Genomic DNA, 20,614 nt, shown 5'->3' with positions numbered 1-20,614 from the left:
AATCCTCTTCAACCTAATTTTACCTGTGCATGGCTTGGTCTGCTTTGTCGAACTGAACCACCTCGGTCTCTTGGATTAACAAGTGTTTAACAATCACAGCCATTTACCGTCAAATGGCTCCCTCTAGTGCCCGTAAAAGAAACTGCACGTTCATATTTGAGATTATCTGACGACTGACCCCTCAAAAAAAACCAAAACAACAACAAAAAAAAAAAAAACAAAAAAAAAAAACACTGCTGCCGCAAATTGAGAAGTTTGTCTGTTCTGGGCTTCGAACGTGCGTCTTGTTTGAGTAAATCTGAGATATATTATCTGTCTAGGTCTGAGGTTTTCATTCAGACGCTGGAGGAATATTTGGTGCACCCTGAATAAAGTTCTGTGTGGGCCTTGTACTGGGGCCAACAGGGGCCAACAGCCAGACTGATTTCCTCTAAAACAGAACTGTTTCTGCAAAAATGTGCTTAAAAAAATAATCTATAAATTAACTGTATAAAGAAGAATACTGGAATCGTATTAACAGGATTTAAAGAGACTTATATACTATTTTCTCATGTCTGTTCTGTAGTTGTGACTATTGTGTTTTGTTTGTCTTTTGTTGTTAAAGTGAGTTAAAGTGGCGTTAAAGTGCTGTTCAGAAATGCTCACCAGCTCTAGCCAAAACCTCAAAACAACTGACCACAGATTTTGTTTGTGAACCAGATGGAAATAATTCTTACTCACATTTGTCAAACAAATGAGGCCATTTCAGGAGCATTCACACTTCCACGTCCCACCAGTATATTAGTCCATTCATACGTCCCCTGATGTAGCGGTCTGGTGCCTCCCTCCAACCCTGGAAAGCAATCTCTAACACATGAGGTTCGGCTGGGAATCATTCATCACGTGTCTCTTTTGTCACCTAAAGCTTCACAAATACATTTGGACTCACATGAATTCATAAACACATCAATTTAGATAGTTCTGTTGGACATTTATTCAGGAAATACCTTCAGAACAAGAATGCAGAAGTTCAATATGACAACCTGTTTATTTTGGCAAAATGTGAAATTTACAAGTGCAGATTTTTTTTCAAAAATTTGCCTGCTTTCAAGCACATTCTGGTGAAATGTTGCTGTTCTTCCAGGTTCCTTGAGTGTTTTGAGCAAAATGTGGTATGTGACTGTTTATGCTGCTGGACCCTTTATTATCACCTTTTCTTGTGTAACTGGATATGTATCCATGTATATATATGTGTGCGTGTGTGTTTCTGTTCCTTAACACTGAATTTGGAGCTCTGGTTGTTACATCTGTCTCAAAAACACGACATTACAAACTCAGGCTCTGCAACCAAATATCATTCAAGCCCAAAGACCTTTATTTTCTGTTGGAGGCCACAAAATATCATATCTGGGTAGATGCTATGATTTTCTAATCTGAAAATTACTTTTCTCAAAATAAAATAAAGGGAAATTGCACTTGAACTGGTAGAATCAGAACAAAAGACAGTTTTTGTGAGAATAGTGTGTGTTGTCTGAAACATTCATTTAGTCTCGCCATGGTAGGAGTCTGGGAAAGGGAGTTCAGTGAAAGTTGGCAGTGAGAGCAAGTAAAGGGATAAATGTGAAATCAACACAGCAGGGAAAAAAAAGACACAGCTATTAAACAGGAGACGGATGAACACACACACTGTTCAGAAAAGCCGATAGAGATGAATTAGTCCTGGTTCAGCGCTCATCCCTCTTCACCACCACTAGGGGACACTAGATACATTTATATGAATGATTTATTTTGTTTATAAATGGCAGCAGCTTTGCCTCTTCTGACACATGCAAAAGTGCTTTGCGAGAACCCCCCGCCCAAAAAAAAACAACATAAATTTAAATATGAGTTAATTTGGATAAGTTCAGTTTAGTTAATGCTGATAAAAAATGAGTGTCCTGAGAGAAGTGGTTCAGACCATAAGTGAGCATTACATTTAGGATCAGATGGAATACATCAAGTTTCATATTTTTGACTTTGACAGACAAGATTTTTTCATCAATTGAAGGATACATATTGACCAATGGACTAAATGCTTCCCAGAGAAATGGATTCTATGAAGTTCTGGTATCAAGCCGATGCAAGTAATGATGTTTATATTTAACTGTGTTGTACAATAAAACACCTGAACCTGAAATATGTAACTTCAGTTCACTGGCTGCTTCTGATTTTGGCTTTAAAAAAAAAATTATAATTATAATTATATAATTAAACTGTAATTGGGAAAATTTATTTTGGGTTAGGGTTAATAAATAAATGTATAAAATATGTGTTTATGAAATATTTGTGGCACCAAACTTTTGACGAGCTTCACTAAGAATTGGAAGAAGTTTTATTCCTTCTGTGGTGGTTCAAACACTACATTTGTACCAATTTAACATAACGGCTATTGCAGGCTTGGACCTTGTAAACAAAGTTCATGACGACATCCCGGTGGTACTGCCAAACTCGTCCACTGGCTATGAATCCAACAGAAGTGCCTAAAACCAAACGTGGACATCTCACATCAGCCAAAGTCAACTGTTAAAGTAAATTACACAATATAATGAGTGCTGTGTTATATTATCAATGTACAATGTTTTTCTTGTCATCTGATGAATGTTGCGTGCACCTTTATTTATTTCATTTATTGAAAGATGTCCGTGTTCCACCATCTATACCTTTTTAGTGTGTTTGAGATGCAATGAAAGACACAACTGAGTATGTAGGATCCAGTGTTTAAAGAGCTTGACGTCATAATTAAGATTAAAACTCAGAATATCTCTGCTTCTGTTGTTTCATTTGTGCGAATGGAATTATGGGGTTACAAGAATAAGGGTAACAAGTTGTGTTGTATTTATGGCACAAGACCTCTTGAAAAAAAAACAACAAGAAAACAAAACCCAAGTGTTGTGTGATCCACACGGTTACTGCTGACTTCCTCTAACACTTCAACACAATGTTGTAGTGGATACTGCAAAGTAGCAAGTGATAATTATACCAAAATTTTCACTTGAAAAAATTATTATTACGGTTCTTACAGGCTAAAATCAAACTGAGGAACAGGAGACTTCTCTCAGTGTGTAAAGACACGTCATCATTTCATCAACCTTGTTTCAGGAAGGCTAGTTTCAAAGCAAATTTTTGGGTTCAATGACAAGGCAATATAAGAAGTCTTTTTGTCTGATGGCAACAAAACAATCACAAAAAGACACATTTAAAATATTAACAGATCCCTTTAAAAACTCAGGATGTGTTGACCTGACAGAATAAACCATAAAGCAGATAAAGTCCAAAGCATCTAAAGTGCCCAAGTTAAAACTTCTTCCAACTTATGAACTGATTTACACCAGAGTGGCACAGCACATTTAAAACAGAGCACAGAGTAACATAAATACACTTGAACAAAGTTTGTCCAAACAAACATTAGTGGACAGTTCCTTCAGGCAGTGATCCCCTGTCTGTGTCTGTGTGTGTTTGTGTGTGTGTTTTAGTGTGTTGAGTCCATTCCCTCATGTCCTCTCTCGAACCTGAGGGCAGCTGGTGTTGCCTAGGCTGTTGCGTGTCTGAAATAAATGGCTACAACAGGGGCTGGACTGTGGAGACATGGAGAACCACTCGTGCAAGGAGGTCAGTCTGATGGGAATACGACCTGGAACGATCTGGTCTGTAACATGGGACAGTCTGATGACGCTAAGAAGAGACACGATGGTGGTGTCAGAGTTGGAGAGTTGAGACAGGTAGGTAGGCTGTGTGTGGGGCTGATTTCACTGCTGTGCCTCCACTTGGCTTGTGTCTCCTCTCCCTCAGTCTAGAATAACTGGATCATGGACTCCCGAGACTTGCCCACTCCAATCCATTTGACTGGGGAAACACGGGAGAGGATGTCAGTGCGTGAAGTTGTGCAGATAATCTGAGATTCACTGCAATAACCAGGTTACTATAAATCCAGCAGGCCAATTGTTTGGCCAACAATATTAATGGTGATGATGTGCTGTCTCCTTTTTTTGGTGCGTCAGTGTCAGACAGACTGGAAGAGCTTTGCACTAGCGTGTGAATTGTACATTGTCAAGTGTTCAGTGGGAACATCTCTTTGAAGAGAGGAAAAAAAGAATTGAATAGTCAAGCTGTGATACCCTGTTCAAATTCAAAAAGTAGTGCATATGCACAACTAACTATTTGGAGTAGTTTGCATTGTGATCCAGCGAAGGGCCTTGATCTATGTTCACTCTTTGCTTGGCCCTTTTCCACTTTATTGACTTACTGGTGACCTATGAAGGATGCTGCTGGATAATCACAACACTGAAGGACCTGAGCAGTGTGCAGCAACACTGCCACACCAAAGATAAAAGTATCAGAAGCTCACCCAAGTGAGGCCACACTGAATCACTTCATTACATGAATGCAACTGCTGCGGGATCAAAAGTGATTGTAGATTCACAGACAACAAGACTGACGCATAATTTACCTATATGTTACCAACTATGCAGCACCCAAAGATCAAACAAAAGATCATACCAGGCACGTTCACATGCTCCTCAATGAAGCGGACATATTTCTGTGCATTCTCAGGAAGCTCTTCAAAGCTTCTAGCAGCTGAGGTGTCACTGTTCCAGCCAGGCAGCATCTCATATTGGACCTCAACACGCTGCAACACCTCCTGATTGGCTGGCACAGAATCAATGAGAAGAGGGGTTGGGGGGGAGGGAGGGTAATATCACACCATTAGCCTTACAGCCGACTCCAATCAGACGGCTGTCACAACAGATCAATATGTTTCAGTCGCAAAATTGAGCTTTCTATAAATAATCACATTGACTGTAGCAAGCAGGAAAGCTAGAAATGGGCCAGCTTAGAAAAGATCCACTGAAAGCAGATATGCTTTTTTTCCCCACTCCTGGCAATATATAGATTGTCCAAATGTCATTTCAAAAACAAAAAATGTGTGATATGAAATAAATAAATAAATAAATAACTAACAACATGTCAAGGGAAAAAAGGACGCACAAGTGCCACAAGAAGAAGGCAAACTCATTCACACATTAGCTCACCGGGAAAGTGAGGTATAGTTTGGTTATCAACTTTGTACGCTACGCCCACTTTGATCTCTGGGAACACATCAAGTATGTCAAGTTTGGTGAGGGCTAACCTGGAAGACAACAGGAAGAGATTGTAACCAGCTGAATGAGTGGGCCTCTCTGAGCATTGTTTCATTGTTTAATTCAAACAACAAAAATGCTTTAAACTCACGCGGTGAAGCCATTGATCATATGTGCGTATTTGATGAGCACCAGATCCAGCCAGCCACACCGTCGCTTCCTGCCCGTGGTCACGCCTACCTCCTTCCCCCGCGTCTGCAGCCGCACTCCAACCTCCTGTAGACAAAAAAGCAAATTGTTGTCAGTCTCAATCCATAGACTGACATAGAGTTTTTTCCATAGACATTTCAAGGAGCTTATCATCATTCGACAGAACTTCAAGCAACAGAGGCCAGAATTATTCAGCTGTTAAAACATCAGCCTCTGCATTCAGGCTTCAGTTTCAGCCAGGAGCAGGAGTCACAGAAAGATTTACTGGCCGTAACAAATGAAGTTAATTGCAGGTTTATTGGCAGCAGTGACGCAGAACTTCCTCCAATTGGCTCTGTTCAAAAACAAAACTAATAATCATGCCATCATGTTTTGAGCATGAAAGGCCTAAATATCACATGAACGTGCTGACAGTATAAGTCAAGCAGCAAAGATTAGTCCATTTGTCAATTTGTTAACTCACAGGAAATTAATTAAATACTATTTTCACAATCATATCATTATTTTGGTAATTTTTTAAATGTGTTTTGCTGTGCATTAAATGAAAGTAAACTGAAAGTCTGTATTCTGGTCTACGATTTAACAAAACAAGAGCTCTGAAGATGTTAATGACCTTTTCAGACCATTTCTGGCATCGCATCGACTAGACAATGAATCGGTTACTAAAGAAAATCCTAATCCTATGTGAGATTCACCATTTTTTAAAGTGGTCCAAGTTATGGTGTGTGTCCTCTTACGTTGTTCTGCTCTGAGGGGAAGGCTCCAATTCCCACTCTAGTGGTATACGCCTTGACAACCCCGTAAACTTCGCCGACGTTTTGAGGCGGCATGCCAAGACCCGTACACACCCCACCCACTGTGCAATTAGATGATGTCACAAATGGGTACGTGCCTGCAATGACAGGGAGAGAGTGAAGACTGATCACATCATTCCATTATATTCCAGATTTTGGTTGGACAAGCATGCAACGGAAAAAAGTGGAGTGATTTCACTGGAGCAGAAGTTTTTAAATCCTCACCCTGTGGCTCCTGCAAAAAAAAAAAAAAAAAAAAAAAAAAAAATCAAGAAAACTGCCACCGACCACACCAACCCCATCTCTACATGTGAATGGGACATTTCCAACCTCTTCAAAAGAAAAAAAAAAAAAAAAAAGTCCTCTTTCTCCATATCCAATTTGAGGGTCTAAGGACAGAAGGTGCTGTCTAACAGACTCTATAGGAATCAATGCACTTTAAAACCACCTTGACTACTCCCACGAGCTGTTTGTGCTGCCACTGTTAATAATGTTGGTGATCAGTCAACTCAGCAGCCAAACTACATATCACCTGAAGTGTTTTTAAAGCTGAGATTATCACCCTATCTCTAAGGGACACCGCAGCCACCCTGTGAAGAAAACCTATTTCAGCCGCTTGTTTCCACAATCTTGTTCTTTTGTTCATGACCATAGGTGAGGGTAGGAACGAAGATTGTCTGCTAGATCGAGAGCTTTGCCTTCTGGCTAATCTCACGCTCCAGAGTTCCCTCACTTGTGAAAAAGACCCTGAGGTAATTGAACTCCTTCACTCCTTCACTTGGAGTTGGAAATCATATGGAGAACCATGGCCTTAGATTTAGCCACTTCACACTCAGCTGTGAACCGATCCAGTGAGTGCTGTAGATCAAAGGCGGATGGTGCTAAAAGGACCACATCATCCACAAAAAGCAATGATGCAACCCTCCAGCTACTGACCTGCAACTCCTCCTCACCATGGCTGAGCCTCCGTGAATATCATGAACAGAATCAGAGATAAGGTACAGCCGTGGTGGAGGCAAACACCCACCGGAAATGAGTGACTTACTGCCAAATATTCGCACACAGCTCTCGTTTTGGGCATATCCGGATCGGATGGCCCTCACCCCACCCAGTCACGCACCGTCTCCACATGTCCACATGTGGACTGGGAGATTGCATTCCCAGGCCCAGGTAAAGAGCAGGTCCGTTGTTCCACAACCAGGGTAGAATCTGCATTTTTCCTTTTCAATCTGGGGGTCGACAACGGGACAGAGCCTCCATTCCAGTACCTTAGAGTAGAGTTTTTCTGGGACGCTGAGAAGTGCAATGCCCCTTTAATTGGCACACACCCTCTCATCTCATCAACCCCTGGAGCTTTGCCACAGTTGTTTAACTACCTCTGTGATTTCACCCAGAGAAATTGACGGTGATTCCCCATAATCCCCCAGCCCTGTCTCCATTACAGAGGGTGGCTTAGTGGGGTTCAGAAGTTCCCCAAAGTGCTCTTTCCACCGTTCTATCACCTCCTCAGTTGAGGTCAGCAGTCTTCCATCCTGTGAGCTGCCCACATGCCAATCATCCCAATGTTTGATTATACTGGTTCAATCTCTTCAGCAGCCATGTCTCCTGTCTCAGTGCTATTCAGCTGAATATTGAAGTCCTACCTGCTCCCAAAGTTAAAACTAGTCTCAATAAGGGTGATGGTAAAGAATTCAGGATTCCTAATTAAGAATAAATTTAGTCAGTCAGTAAGAGAGATAATTCAACCACCAGGAAACTAAAATCACCAGTTATTAAAAGCATGGCTTTAGAAAATAGCCAGCAATGAACCTCAGGTGTGGTTTTATTGGCTCATTGCTCTGGTCCATTGCAGTGACACACTACAACATCTAAAAGACTAATACATTTAGTGAGGTATTATCTGAGAAGGAAAATACACCTAACCATTTCAGAAGATTTCTGGATTTACTGATACAATGCAATTCTGACTGACTTTGTGACCTTTATGCTCATGCACAGTAAGGTGGCATTGAGGTGGGTTAAATTCGTGAGCGTGCATGTCAAGTTTGGATGCCAGAACACATCAGTAGCAGTTAAAAAAAAAAAACAAAACTTACCATCATTCCTAGTCTGAGCTCCGAGCAGGCTTTTGTAAAGAGCATCAAAAAGCTTAAGTGTTTGAGGGTAACAGTACTGAGTCTCCGTAGATGCACCAAAAAGCTCTTTGCATATAGAAATGACATTTAATCTCAGGTTAGCACAAGGATGTTGCCTTATCATCAGAGGGACTATTGGAAAATATACTGGACTAAACAAGTTAAGGAAGACGTGCTTAATTGTGGTACACATCATACTTCACACATGCACACCTAGTGGTGTACTGACCAAAGTCTATGTCCAGCAGCGCAGCATTGGCTCCTTCCACTAGGATTTTCTTCGGTGGACCGTGAAGGGCCTCGTACATATAGTGAACGCCGTCTCTCACCATGGGCTTGATCCGCTCTACATAATCCTAAAAAAACAAAGAATTTAAATGTTGTAAAGTAATTTGATGTTTATGGAAATATTTGAGTTAAATTTTGGTTACCTTTAATTTGACCAGCTCTCCCTCTATGTCGATCTCCAGAGTTGGGTACATAGCCTTGTACTGCTGGGCCAGTACTTTATACCTGTAATAGGTAACAATGACGTGTTTATTTCCTCCGTCTCACTGTCTTTTACGCCACTGGCCAGGTTGTGATAATCTCGTTGTAATGAGATTGTAAACATTCTTTGCTTTTTCCTATGAGATTCATTGGCCCAATTATAAACCAGGAACAAAACTCTGGAACAAAATGGCTCTAATTTACTGTCCTGCAAGTGGTGTTTGGCTTGAGGAGCCATTGAGCTTCCATCCTGATGGCTGATTGGCCACAGTACCTCAGGAGACAGAAGAGCTTACTTTGGCCCTGAGGGCTCACCATACGGCAGTTTCGGAAAAAGTTTAGGCTATAGTTGGTTAAAGTTATCATTTGTGTGAAGAAATGGTCCAGAGCAGCTTTTTAATTGCTTTTGCCACAATTTTGCCTCTTTTCACTTATTGGAATATTGTTTTTATTCCAAAAGGTATTTAATTTGGGCTGATGTGCACCGTATAAATGTGCGTTTAAGGCATTACTTCCTTTTGTACTTTAATTTTAACTTGCTCAAATTTCATCTGTTACTAGTTCCAGATATTACAGGAATACGAAGTGATTTGTAGCACAGTGTAAAAGTATTCCTTTTATCCTAATTGAACCATAATTAACTCAAAATCCATGCAGATAAAGTTTCCGACTGACTGAATGTGTCATGATAGGCAGAAAATCAGTATTTCGAAACCACTGGGAACCCAACCTTCTTAAATACAGATTTTATTAAAAGCCCAGAAATTTCATCTTGTACAACTGGAACAGACCTTTCAGAGAACTGAGTGAAGTCAGCCAGCAGGTCACATATCCTGAGACCACTACGCGCTGCCTTAGCTGAGTACACTGGACCAATCCCCTTCTTCGTTGTCCCGAGACTAAGGTGGGCAGACAGAGGAGGAAGGGGAAAAGCAAAAATAGAAGTAGAGTAAGTTTGTGGTCGCAATCTAAAACATGTCTTTTTTAGTTTTAATATTCATTGTTTGATCCATCTAATTACTTAAAACCTCCAGGCCAAGTAATTACACAGTAGTTTTAGTTTGAAGGAACAACACAGGCTGATGTAACCACTCTGGAGCTGTGATTAGACTTAGAGGTAAATCAATGGACATCAGACCCCCCCGTGTCTGACTGAAGAAACTTTCTCACATCATGTAAAAGGATGAAACCGCCTATTAAGAGTAAAGCATGACCTGATAAAACAGAGTTGTTTACTGAGCATTGTGTGCAAACAAATGACAGAGAAACACGTCACCCACTGTTCATAAGTAACAAAAAACAGAAATTCAACACTCTGACTGTCCATTTTTATAGACACAGCACGGCCCTTCTATGTAACGGAGAGGGACTACTCAAATAACACGTTAACCAGAGTTAACTATTGTCATGACGTACTCAACATGCAGCTCTTGTAACTTGACCCATTAAGAGAGAAAAGGCCCACCCCAGCAAAATATGCTCACCCCATATGCGAACAACAGAATACAATAGCCATTGATTATCTTTAGTTATTCAGTTTCCATATTAGCAGCAGCCTGAGAAAGACATGCAGAATCCTACTATCTAAAGTTTGTTGGCTTCTGAGACCTGGATCCTGACTATTTTTTACTTGAGTAAGAGTGGACTTTAGGTAATGTAAAGGATCCATTTGCTGTTTGCTTCTCCTAATTGGACCGCTTGAAGATTAGAACTGAGAGACATTTAAACCTGAATTATGGGTAGGTAAAGGAAATCTATATTTTCAAGCATATAAATAAAGTATTCCATAGATGGGGACTGCAGTGTGACTGTGTTCTGCTCTGACTGCCAGCAGCAGGACTGCAAATCCACCATCCTGTCCAGCAATCTGCTGAAAGTTTGTAATGACTGCGCTATTAACACACCCTGGAGAAAATGCACTCTCAATATCACTCCCTCTACTTTTACTTGTGGTCTTTAACAACTAATGAAAAAAAAAACACCTGGGTCTTTAGCTTCTCCATTGTCTGCCTGCAACATTTATGTTATCAGTTATTATGAGGTGATTGTAGCACAGTGTTGTTGTATAATTGTTTGGACAACAGCATTGATAATAAATAAAATGGCTCAGTGATAACAGGAATGCTTTACATTGTAAGTAATCTGTTTGTGTATGTATGTGTTTCAGCCATTTTTTAATTGAGAGGTTTCTTACTTCTTGCCTGCTTGCTCTTGTCTCAGCTGTTCTTGAACACCATCAACCGCTTGGTGGAAGTCAAACACTGTGGACGAGGGAGACACACACTCACACATCTACACCCTATTTTTGCATATCAACATTCAAGCATTCACACACTGACTAAACAACGGTCCATGGGTGAAGCTGGGAGGACTTACCAATATGTGCTCTGTCTGAGATGATCAGTCTTTTCTCCCAGTCCTTCAGACCTATTCACAAACATAACTCCATATGACACTGGCAGTGTTGTGCTGTGTGCTTTTGAAAGGACTGTACATCACTCACCTTTTCCTTTGCGTTCATTCTTCTCTGCCTCTTCAAATAGGCCTGGAAGGTGGATCACAACACCATTGCCTGAGGTGAAAATTAAATAAAACAGAACAGTCATGATCATAAATAAAATTAAATTTTCAAAATTTAACCATAAATTACATAACTTCCTCCAGAAAGAGAAAATCATCCGCTCTTGAGTGTATATCCTAGTTCAGTTTGTGGTTAACTGAGCTAATTTTTAAAATACTCACGTCAGCAGACTCAAAAGTAATTGGAAATTGTTTTGTTAATTGTTTTACTCATTATTTAAGCAAAAACAATAAAATATTGTCTCAAATTACAGGATGTAATTATGCTGTGATGATGGCTGTTCACACAGTTGGCATTAATTATCTTTTTAATTGGGCTGCCATACGTGGGAAAGGTTTGGTAATTACTTGACCAAATAAAACCAGATTAAATATAAGTAATATGGAAAATTAACCCCCAATAAACTCTTTCAATGACACAGCAGCAGTAAATGTGGCGCGGATAAAAGCCATTCACAGCTTAAGAACAGGGGAGAGCAGCATACGCTGCTGGAGGCCACAACTGTACTTTTACACACAAGGAGAAGAATGATAGCGTAGTTAACGCCAGGCTTTCCCCTCTGGCACAACAAAGTATAATAACATTATGAATACGGTTAAAGACCCAATTCAGTGTTAGACAGTACCTCTGGAAACAACCACACACACACACACACACACACAATTTGTCTATTCAAATCTCTTTTCTTGCAGCATCATGCGCGTAAACATTTTGGGAATGCAGAAGGTGAGGAGGACACTGACACAACCAATGAAGAGCAACAGGAAGTAGTTAAGTTTGGAAATGTTTGTTGTTTAAAGCACAGGCTTCCCATATACTGACTGTACGGTTATCTTCTCCCCAGTATGAGTGACTAATATAACAAGCATGTAGCCTTTGGTGTGCAGCAGCTTAATAAAGTGATTTATCTTGTTTTTCCAAAAAAAAAAAGAAAAGAAAAGATTCTTTAATACAAATAAAACTATGAATCAAGATAACAAGTGGGGATTCTGCTGTTCTCTCAGAGTGTTTGAGGCAGCAGAGGAACATTAATCTAACTTGAGAAGGAAAAAGCACAAAGATTATTAAATATTGACAGACCATACAGCTACGGGGTGAATGCAGATGTGTGGTCGAAGCAAGAAAGAAAGAGTAAGACACCATTAGCTAATGAAGTTACTGCAGATGAAGGGATGCGGTGTAGCCTGCAGCCTGGCTCTGAGTCAAGCTGATCACACTCACTGTTGCAGTTGCCAAAATGGAGGCTGTATGAGCTCGATGAGCACCAAGTCCATCAGCTCATCAAGAAAATATAGAATAAAAACAGCCTTGGCATTGTGAGTGGGTGTATACGTGTGTTAAGGTTGCACAAATCAGAGTGCCTGAGAGAGTTTCTAGGTGCTTGCATCTGTGTGCTTTACACACCGATGAAGGCAGTGACCTTGGGGTTGATGATGCCACTGGGGAGGAGGTGAAAGTCGTACTCCACTGAGTCAACCACGACTGTGTGTCCTGCATTGTTGCCGCCCTGCAGAAACAAGACAGAGAGCATGAGACCAATCTGAGCCCTGCAACTTTGGCAGAGCTGCCCAAATAGTTTGGCAAGTAGCAACAAGCAAATATACAAACCGCTGGCCACTGTCTATTCGTTTTGTATTTCTGCTACTCTGTGCTGTTGCTTAGAGACTCTGCTCAAAATGCACTCGGACTTAAAGAAGAGGTCTCTCTGTATTGTAAACCAACTGATGTTGTGAGCAGAGGAAAAGTCAAACAAAGCATGATGTATGAATCATCATGGAAATAATCTTTCCATGCCCTATAATTAATACCAAAAACATGCCAAGAATTGCTGCGGAAGACAAAGACTGACAAGACAATATTTTCAGAAAGTCAACACCCTTCATGTTGTTCCAACAAAAGGACACATAGCTGGAAGGATGATGCGTTACCAGGTAGGTGAGAAACAATCTGCTTCAACTGAAGCAGTACAACATTTTTAGTTTGATTGTGAGACAGACCATGTCAACATTTTGGTTCACCTGCTGCTGTCAGGCACAGCCAAAAATGATATCACAGGACAAGATGACTTTTTATCCTGCTAAAAACATCAAGAGACAGAAGAGACTCTATTCACTCTGTTTTATAATGGACTAACAGAAAAATAGGCAGCAATTATAACTCCATTTAGCTGAAACTATTAGTACATTTGGAAACAAAACAGGTTCTTGTTTTATCCTCATACATGACAGCAAACCGAATATCTTTTTCATGAACCATTACCTTTTTTATACACAAAACATGGATTGATTGAGTGTAATTGGCAGTTTGGCCACAAGGGAAAGTAAGTGTTCAGTGTGTGAGCTGAAGCCCAATGTGTCTTGTACAGTACACATTTCTCTTAAAATATCTAATTCTCACACTTAACATGTCGAGTTAATCATCTGGACATTGGAGGAACATAAACAGAAAATTTGAAAGCTTCAAACAACTATACATTATTTAATCACAGCTTTACATTGATTCTGTTTCAATAGGAAACCATGTCCACCATGTCTGGGAACAAAAAACATATTTGACTCTGACAATATATTTTTGCTGTTGCTACAATATGCAACATGCTGCATACAAGCTGTCACTGAGCAGAGCTGGAGATAAAAACAGTATAGCTGCACCTCCAGAAGGAAGTGAAAATTCTCAGGTGTGAGCATCACCACCTGACATGCTTAACTGCTGCTGGCGGTCTGATGTACGTTTAAGTGGCAAGTAGGATACACCCTGCAGCTCTTTAACTCCCAAACTGGCACAAAACACGAAGCATAGCAAGTAAAGGACAGATTAGCAAAGGAACATATTTTATTATATTACTGTGATGATAAGGCAAATGCAGCTCCATTCATGCCTCTGCATCTTGCGTCACTACTCACTACCTGAGGTGTCAATCCAACAAGTTTGTCCTGTGACTAGGGTGTGTTTCTCTGCTGTAGCCTGTGGATAAAAATCAAGCCCAGCATGTGCTTCAACCGCAAGAGGTTATTCCTGGATACAGCAGTACCCTGAAGGTGGAGAGGAGGGAACAGAAGGGGTGTGTGTGTGTGTGTTTTGGGGATGAGATGCCTCTCCTTTTTAGATACTTTTATGATCCCTCCCATCCCCAGCAGGACCTAAGAATCTGGTTTGAAAAAGACAGGCAGATTAAAGTTTATCTCATATCTCTTTAAAGGGTTTGGAGTTAGGGTTTCCATGTTAAAGACATTCTAAGTGATTTGGACTTGCACTTCTCTTCTGACAAAGGATTGACATGGACCTGCCGATTGGTGACATAGTTGATGATCGCGTGTCAGTCATTAGACTTTATTAAATAATTGGTTCATCCACAGATAATCATTAATAATAATTAGTCTCTGCTCTGTGGAGCCTTACTGTGACTTTTAGTGCACTGTGTTGTTCTCACAGCCATCATCTCACTGCTCTGGTTCTTTCTCATAGCCGTGCAGTGCGGTCTATGTTTATGTTTATTAGAAGCATGAAGCGAGTGACACTACAGCTCCATGTATAAATGGGCAAGTGATCAGATGGAAATATGTGTTTACAGATTGTTTGAACTTACACCAAGTAAACATTTGCTCATAAAGTTAAAGGGACACTTACGTGCTTTAAATTTTGTATGTGAACATCTTTGTGCTTATTGATTGTCAGGGACACACAAGGAGCCTCAATATGCTACAGCGTGAAAAATCACGGGTGTAAATGATAAAAGCAGTGATGAAACACCCTGACGTGTGCAGACCACTGGTCCAACAGGCTAAAAAGAAAGAAACATGTTGCATTAAATAATAATAATAACAAAATATTTCAAAACATTAAAGAGCACATTGTTTACCTAATTTAGCCCTTATTTCTTTCAGCTCTCCTGCCATTGGTCTCTTTTGCATTTAGTTTAGTTGTCCATCTAAAACCAAAGATGGACATAATATCTAGTGACAGTATCAAGGATGTTATCCACTTTATCCACAACTAATCCTGAAAGCACAGCAGTTCTTCTACTTTTACTGCTAATGGTGGTGGTGACGTAAAACGAAATACTCTCTTATTAGTACATTTACAACCAGTACACTTGGACACATTACATAAATTAACAATAAAATCTTTGACTGTAATCCTGATGGCAAAGCTAACTTTTCATTATGTCAGTGTCAAAAAATGTATACGTTAATATGTCTTTATCAGATGAGATTTAATTCGATTCAAAAGAGTCTTTTATCAAAAGTGCTCATGTATACAGTCTTCATTTACCAAAATGTCTAGTGACATGCTAATGCAGCAACAACTGACCCTTGGTTTTAGTAAACATGACTATAGAGACAGATATTTCCCTCAGTTGGTAGGAGTCCATCTGACTCCCTTTGGAGTCTCTGTGGTAAAGGAGCCTCCAAAGAAAATCAGTTTTTTAAAATTAGACAAAAGATTTCCAATGACGTGCCTCCTGGCAGCCAAATACAAAACCCGACTGTCACAATGTAAACATGACTGCTTCATGACAGGTTCTTCTACAGAAGAACAGGAAACAACCTGGTGAGCTTGTTTGACAGCATTTGTCTACTTAAACTTTGCTTATTTGCAGCTTCTTTTTTTTGTATGATATAAAAAATATCACAGAGTATTCAATGGAAACATAGTCAAAGCTTTTCTTATCCAATAGGTAGCAATGAAAAAATTAAGCGAAATCTAGCTCTAAAATATTAATTCATTCATAACCAAATTAATTTCTACATTAAGTAATAGAGGTTACACATTCTGAAATGTGCAATTTTGCCATTGTGTAATTTTGAAGGATAACATGTTATTTTTCAATGACAACTAAATATTCTACAGACATCTCAGGAAACTGAGGTATGTCTGTAGCTACACGCCCATTTCCCCACTAAAACCCCAGCTGTGACATCTAGGATATTAAAGGTTGGGACTGTAAGGAACACGAGCTGCAAGACTGCTGGCAAAGCCTATTTTATAAAAAGATCAACACTATCAGCATCTTACTGCTCACAGCAGTGAGCACTTAACTAACATACATGCACATGCTATACTGTATGGAGCAGGACCAGTTCCAGGAAGCAGGGTATTTTTACATGTCTCCTGTCTGGACAAGACTCTGGAAACTAGGAGGCTCTTACACTGAAGAACATCTCTGTTATGTCAACCTGCTAGCAGCAGAGCCGAAAAATAATTTCCTGAACTCCACATAGAGAGTATGAGGAGGCAAAAGATGACAGACTCGCTCTACAATTGACAAGGCTAGAGGAAGATGTTTTGATGTTCAGTTGATTGTATTCTTGATTGACTAATATGGTCTCTGAAATGTCAAAAATTTGTTTAGAAAATGCCCATTGCAGTTTCCTCCAGCCCGAAATGGAAAGCTTCAAACTGTTCACTTTGTCTGACTAACAATTTAAAATTCTGAAGATAAAAAAAGCTTAAAGATTCTTCATTTAGAGTCACTAACTAGTCCAGCTCTAACGATTAACCTTTTAATTATATCTTTCAGAGAAGTCAAATGCATCTCCAACAAAAAAATAAATAAAAAAATACAACAGTAACAATAATAAGTAAACTACGATTTATATAATTTCTACATTTACTTCTGCTTTTATCTTTACTCTATCTTTATGAGAGCCCTGAATTACTACAACTATTCTGTTTTACTTCACTGTTCCTGATGTCTGAATGTATGTTTGGCTGCAGCAGGTGGCTGTTCTCTGCTGAAGGGACAGACAGGGACTACCACAGCAGACCATTAAGGAGCTAAAGATTCAGACACTTCCCTTAGGAGTTGGTAGAGACAAGCATAGAGCCAAAAAGAGAAAATACTGAGGTTACAATAATCAGGTGGTCGAAACATGACTCTCAATGATTTGCTTTTGTTTCTCTTTGCTTCAGCACAGATCAGTTTGTCTCCCCAGACAGGAGAGTCTGTCACTACAGTACAAAAGCAGGCTCCACAGCAGTGCCAATAGAAACTACTGAGATTCACTGACCTGCAACGCCTGTAAGATCAAGTAACAAAATATTAAGAAGTCAATGCTACTTGCTGAGCCCACAACCAAACTGAACTCAGCTGAATTGTTCAGAAACGTTTTGTAGCTAACACATGAATAATTGCCAAAACGTGAGGTTCCAGTCATTTGAAGTCCAGACAGGTTGACTAAATACATTTTATTTGGTTTACATCGGAGGCTGAGCATGTTGTTCTGAGTTCTCTGCTGGCTGGCTGGACTTCAGCTCTCTTGGAGTATGCGGTTCTAGGCTGTCACAGCAGATGCATTTTAAACATTTTCGGCAGTTCGCCCTCTACTGCATACCATACCTATTCCTGTTCAAAGAGATCAGGAACTAGAATCTTTCCAATTCAAGGCAGGAAAACAAAACAGAGCTGAAAGTTAACACATTTTTTTAGAACTCTTATTATTTCAGATTCCACTATCCTCCTGTTTTGCATGACAAAGCCAGAGTGCTTACACATTCAGCAAAAATTATCAGGAGTTGAACTACTGAGGCCAGATAAAGAGTCAGTGGAGGGGTCCTATGGACATTACTGAAGATAATGTCCATAGGACATAAACTCATTGTGTTTGTGTGTGTGGAGGAACTGAAGATGGATGGTAACTCACCATCATCTGCATCTGCATCATCTGCTTCAAAGTCAAAATCACCGCTGGTGTTAGTTTGGCTTGAGCTGTGTGTCCACTCTGACATAGTTAAATGTTATCACCTTATGTGCTGAATTGTCTGGTTTTGCATGATGCTGCCTCCCAGTCTGTTTGAAATGATAAGGCAGTGTATCTTTAGGCCCCCCAAAGCAGGTCACTGTGTATGTTGAACATATCCTGGTACACTCAAGCACAGCCTGCTTTTTCATTAAAACACAAGCAGGCTCCCTGTTGAGCCTTTCACTGCTGTATTTAATAAAGTTGAAATGGTTAGCCATGTTGATGGAAATCCTCCTTTAGCATCTCTTAGGGAAGGGGGGCCCCCTCCAATCGACGTTTTTGCCATGTATGCAGTTGTTAATGTCCTGCATTTCACATGGACTAAAATCCACTTTTTAACAAAAGAATTTAAACTATTCACAGGCATCATACAAAACTGGCTAAAATGGTTCTGGCAAACCCTAAATCACACCCTTAAAATCTGATTAATTTATTTTTTATTGAAATAATATTATGGGATTTTCTAATGCTTTAAGGGTTAGGGGCCAACGACTTAAGCATTAGTTACAGTCCATAAAGCCGTAAGTAAACGGCACCTTGGACAGCAGGAGGGTCAGAGTTAGCGTCAATGGAGCATGAAGCCTTTGGATACTGCAAGAAGCGCAATCCCAGATAATATCGGGATAAAATGACTGTGACAGACTGATGAAACTGATCGCTGGTCGGTTGGTATGAATGAAAAGCTGCCTGTGCTGCTCCGCAGTTAGCTAGAAGGGTGAAGTGATGGACCAGATGAGCCCCCCCCCCCACCGATCACTGACCTCCGGTTATCCTGTCATGTGCACGCGACGGGAGACGATTCACGGCAGCTTTAAAGGTGTGAGGAGCTAAGCAGCTAGCAGGAATTCAAGGTGACATTAGCAAAACACCGGGAACGGAACGCCGACTGTAGATTTGGGTTTAGCTAGCGGACTTGTCATTAGCTCTGCGGGTCTAATGCCAAACTTCACCAGTCGGGTGGACTCGGCAGGTTTTTGTTTTTTTTATTTTTTTTTTACCGGAGGTCTCCTGCAGGTTTTCCGGTGACTACCTTGACCAGGAGCGGGCGCACAGCAAGTGAACGCAGCATGAGGGGCTAACCAACCTGACATCTGCACACCATGTCCGCGTTTTGTGCCAGCAGGTCCACGACTTTCCCCTTCCCTTCGTCGCCCCATTGGGCACCGAGAACCACGGCCACTCTGTTACCGACGTCCGGTCGGGGCGTCTGCTTCGACGTGCCGCCGCCGCCGGCCTCCGGGGCTCCGGCCGCTTCCTGGCTCCCACTTTCCGACATTTCGGCTGGGTCCCTGGCTGAACACACTTGTGCGCCCTTTCTCACGGCGCTGCTGCTGCTGCACCACACACGGCAGCGGAGCGGAGCACTCTGAAGTCGGCTTACGGTTCGACGGCCGGGGGAAACTTCAGTGACTGCACAGAGAGCTCCTCCCAAAGAGCCCTCCTCAGGCTGTGAGAGGGCGCCTCACCTCACAGCAACAGTCCTAACGCTGTTTGAAACCCACTGTCAACTCTGCTTTATTTATAAATATAAAAAAAAAAAACGGGCACGGGCCTAATAGGAATGTAGGAGGTCACCAAAAGAGGAGGAGTTATATTACTTGTTACACTATACAATGGTTTCTTTTATGAATAATAAAAAAAGCAATATTTACTGGGTTTCAAAGAATGTCAATGTTGTCATTGGGATGTTCACCAACCTGTCACAACAATAAAGCCAATCAAATAGATTCCCCTTCCCTTTCCGCCCCTTTAACTGTCGAAACGTAAACTAACTTCAGAGCAGTGAATGCCTTCACTCCAAGGCAACGTTCGACGCGAGGAAGAAACACTTTGCACATGCGCACATGCGTCTGAAATGACAGGAACCAGAATTGAACAGAAACATCTGAGCGGCTGCAGCTTTATGCCTCGGCCAAATAAGTCACTGGCCGCCTCAGTAATACCAAAATAAGGGCACCAGCTGTCTAAAACATTTTCTGAGTAAAGGTTTTTGGAATGAATCTGTGGGGTGAATCATCTGATCGCCTTACAATCTTTGCAGACACTCCCACCGCTCCGGGTGCGTGTTAAAGCCAGTTCCTCCCCCCAGATCCCGGATTTTTACAGTCCAAAAACCTGGTGTCCCCTGTCAAAGTACAGCTCAAGACATGCATCATTTTACAAGGATATATACAGTTTATTATACATTTACTTCACATTTTGCCAAATGTAGAGGTTTGAGAAGCTGATACCAGGGAGCAGAATTGGTTCAAAATTGATTTAAATGACCAAACAGCGATATCAGAATTATTATCAGTTAATTCTCACCCATTGGACTTATGTAAACAACCAAATTTTTCAAAACAATCTCTCTGAAATCCAGTCCCTCAGAAAAAAAGCGTTCTGATGACTCAAACTTGTACTTGAATAAACGCTTTTGGTTACAATGTCGTACTTTTAATTACCCCTTTCCCAGCTCCGCTGATTTTCATATTCAAGATAACAACAATTTAAATCACACAGCACCAAAAAAGGCAGCAAATGACTCCACCCGTGAAAAGGTAGACAATAATTATCTAAAGAGGTG

At 40.7% G+C, this 20,614-nt stretch overlaps 1 protein-coding gene across 2 annotated transcripts; it reads right to left on the bottom strand.

Moving 5' to 3' along the window:
• Nucleotides 1-1,744: 1,744 nt before the first annotated feature.
• On the bottom strand, nucleotides 1,745-19,517 carry adss2 (adenylosuccinate synthase 2). 2 transcript variants are annotated; one of them, XR_003841688.1, is made up of 13 exons: nucleotides 19,133-19,517; nucleotides 12,710-12,812; nucleotides 11,228-11,296; nucleotides 11,101-11,151; nucleotides 10,919-10,985; nucleotides 9,516-9,623; nucleotides 8,667-8,748; nucleotides 8,465-8,591; nucleotides 6,044-6,198; nucleotides 5,248-5,372; nucleotides 5,049-5,146; nucleotides 4,516-4,657; nucleotides 1,745-3,861 (listed from the first exon to the last, which is right to left on the bottom strand). XR_003841688.1 is itself a non-coding variant. In XM_029521309.1 (13 exons), exons 1-13 carry the CDS (start codon nucleotides 19,322-19,324, stop codon nucleotides 3,809-3,811), a joined length of 1,380 nt encoding a protein of 459 aa, XP_029377169.1. In that variant the 5' UTR covers nucleotides 19,325-19,514; the 3' UTR covers nucleotides 1,745-3,808. The 2 variants fall into 2 exon arrangements, 1 of the variants encoding a protein (XP_029377169.1); XM_029521309.1 differs by having other exon boundaries at nucleotides 4,516-4,665; nucleotides 19,133-19,514.
• Nucleotides 19,518-20,614: the final 1,097 nt, after the last annotated feature.

Source organism: Echeneis naucrates, chromosome 15 (genome assembly GCF_900963305.1).
Source record: "Echeneis naucrates chromosome 15, fEcheNa1.1, whole genome shotgun sequence".
Taxonomy (NCBI): Eukaryota; Metazoa; Chordata; class Actinopteri; order Carangiformes; family Echeneidae; genus Echeneis; species Echeneis naucrates.
The sequence above is the reverse complement of the archived record's forward strand: the minus strand, read 5'-3'. Positions and strand labels throughout refer to the sequence as shown.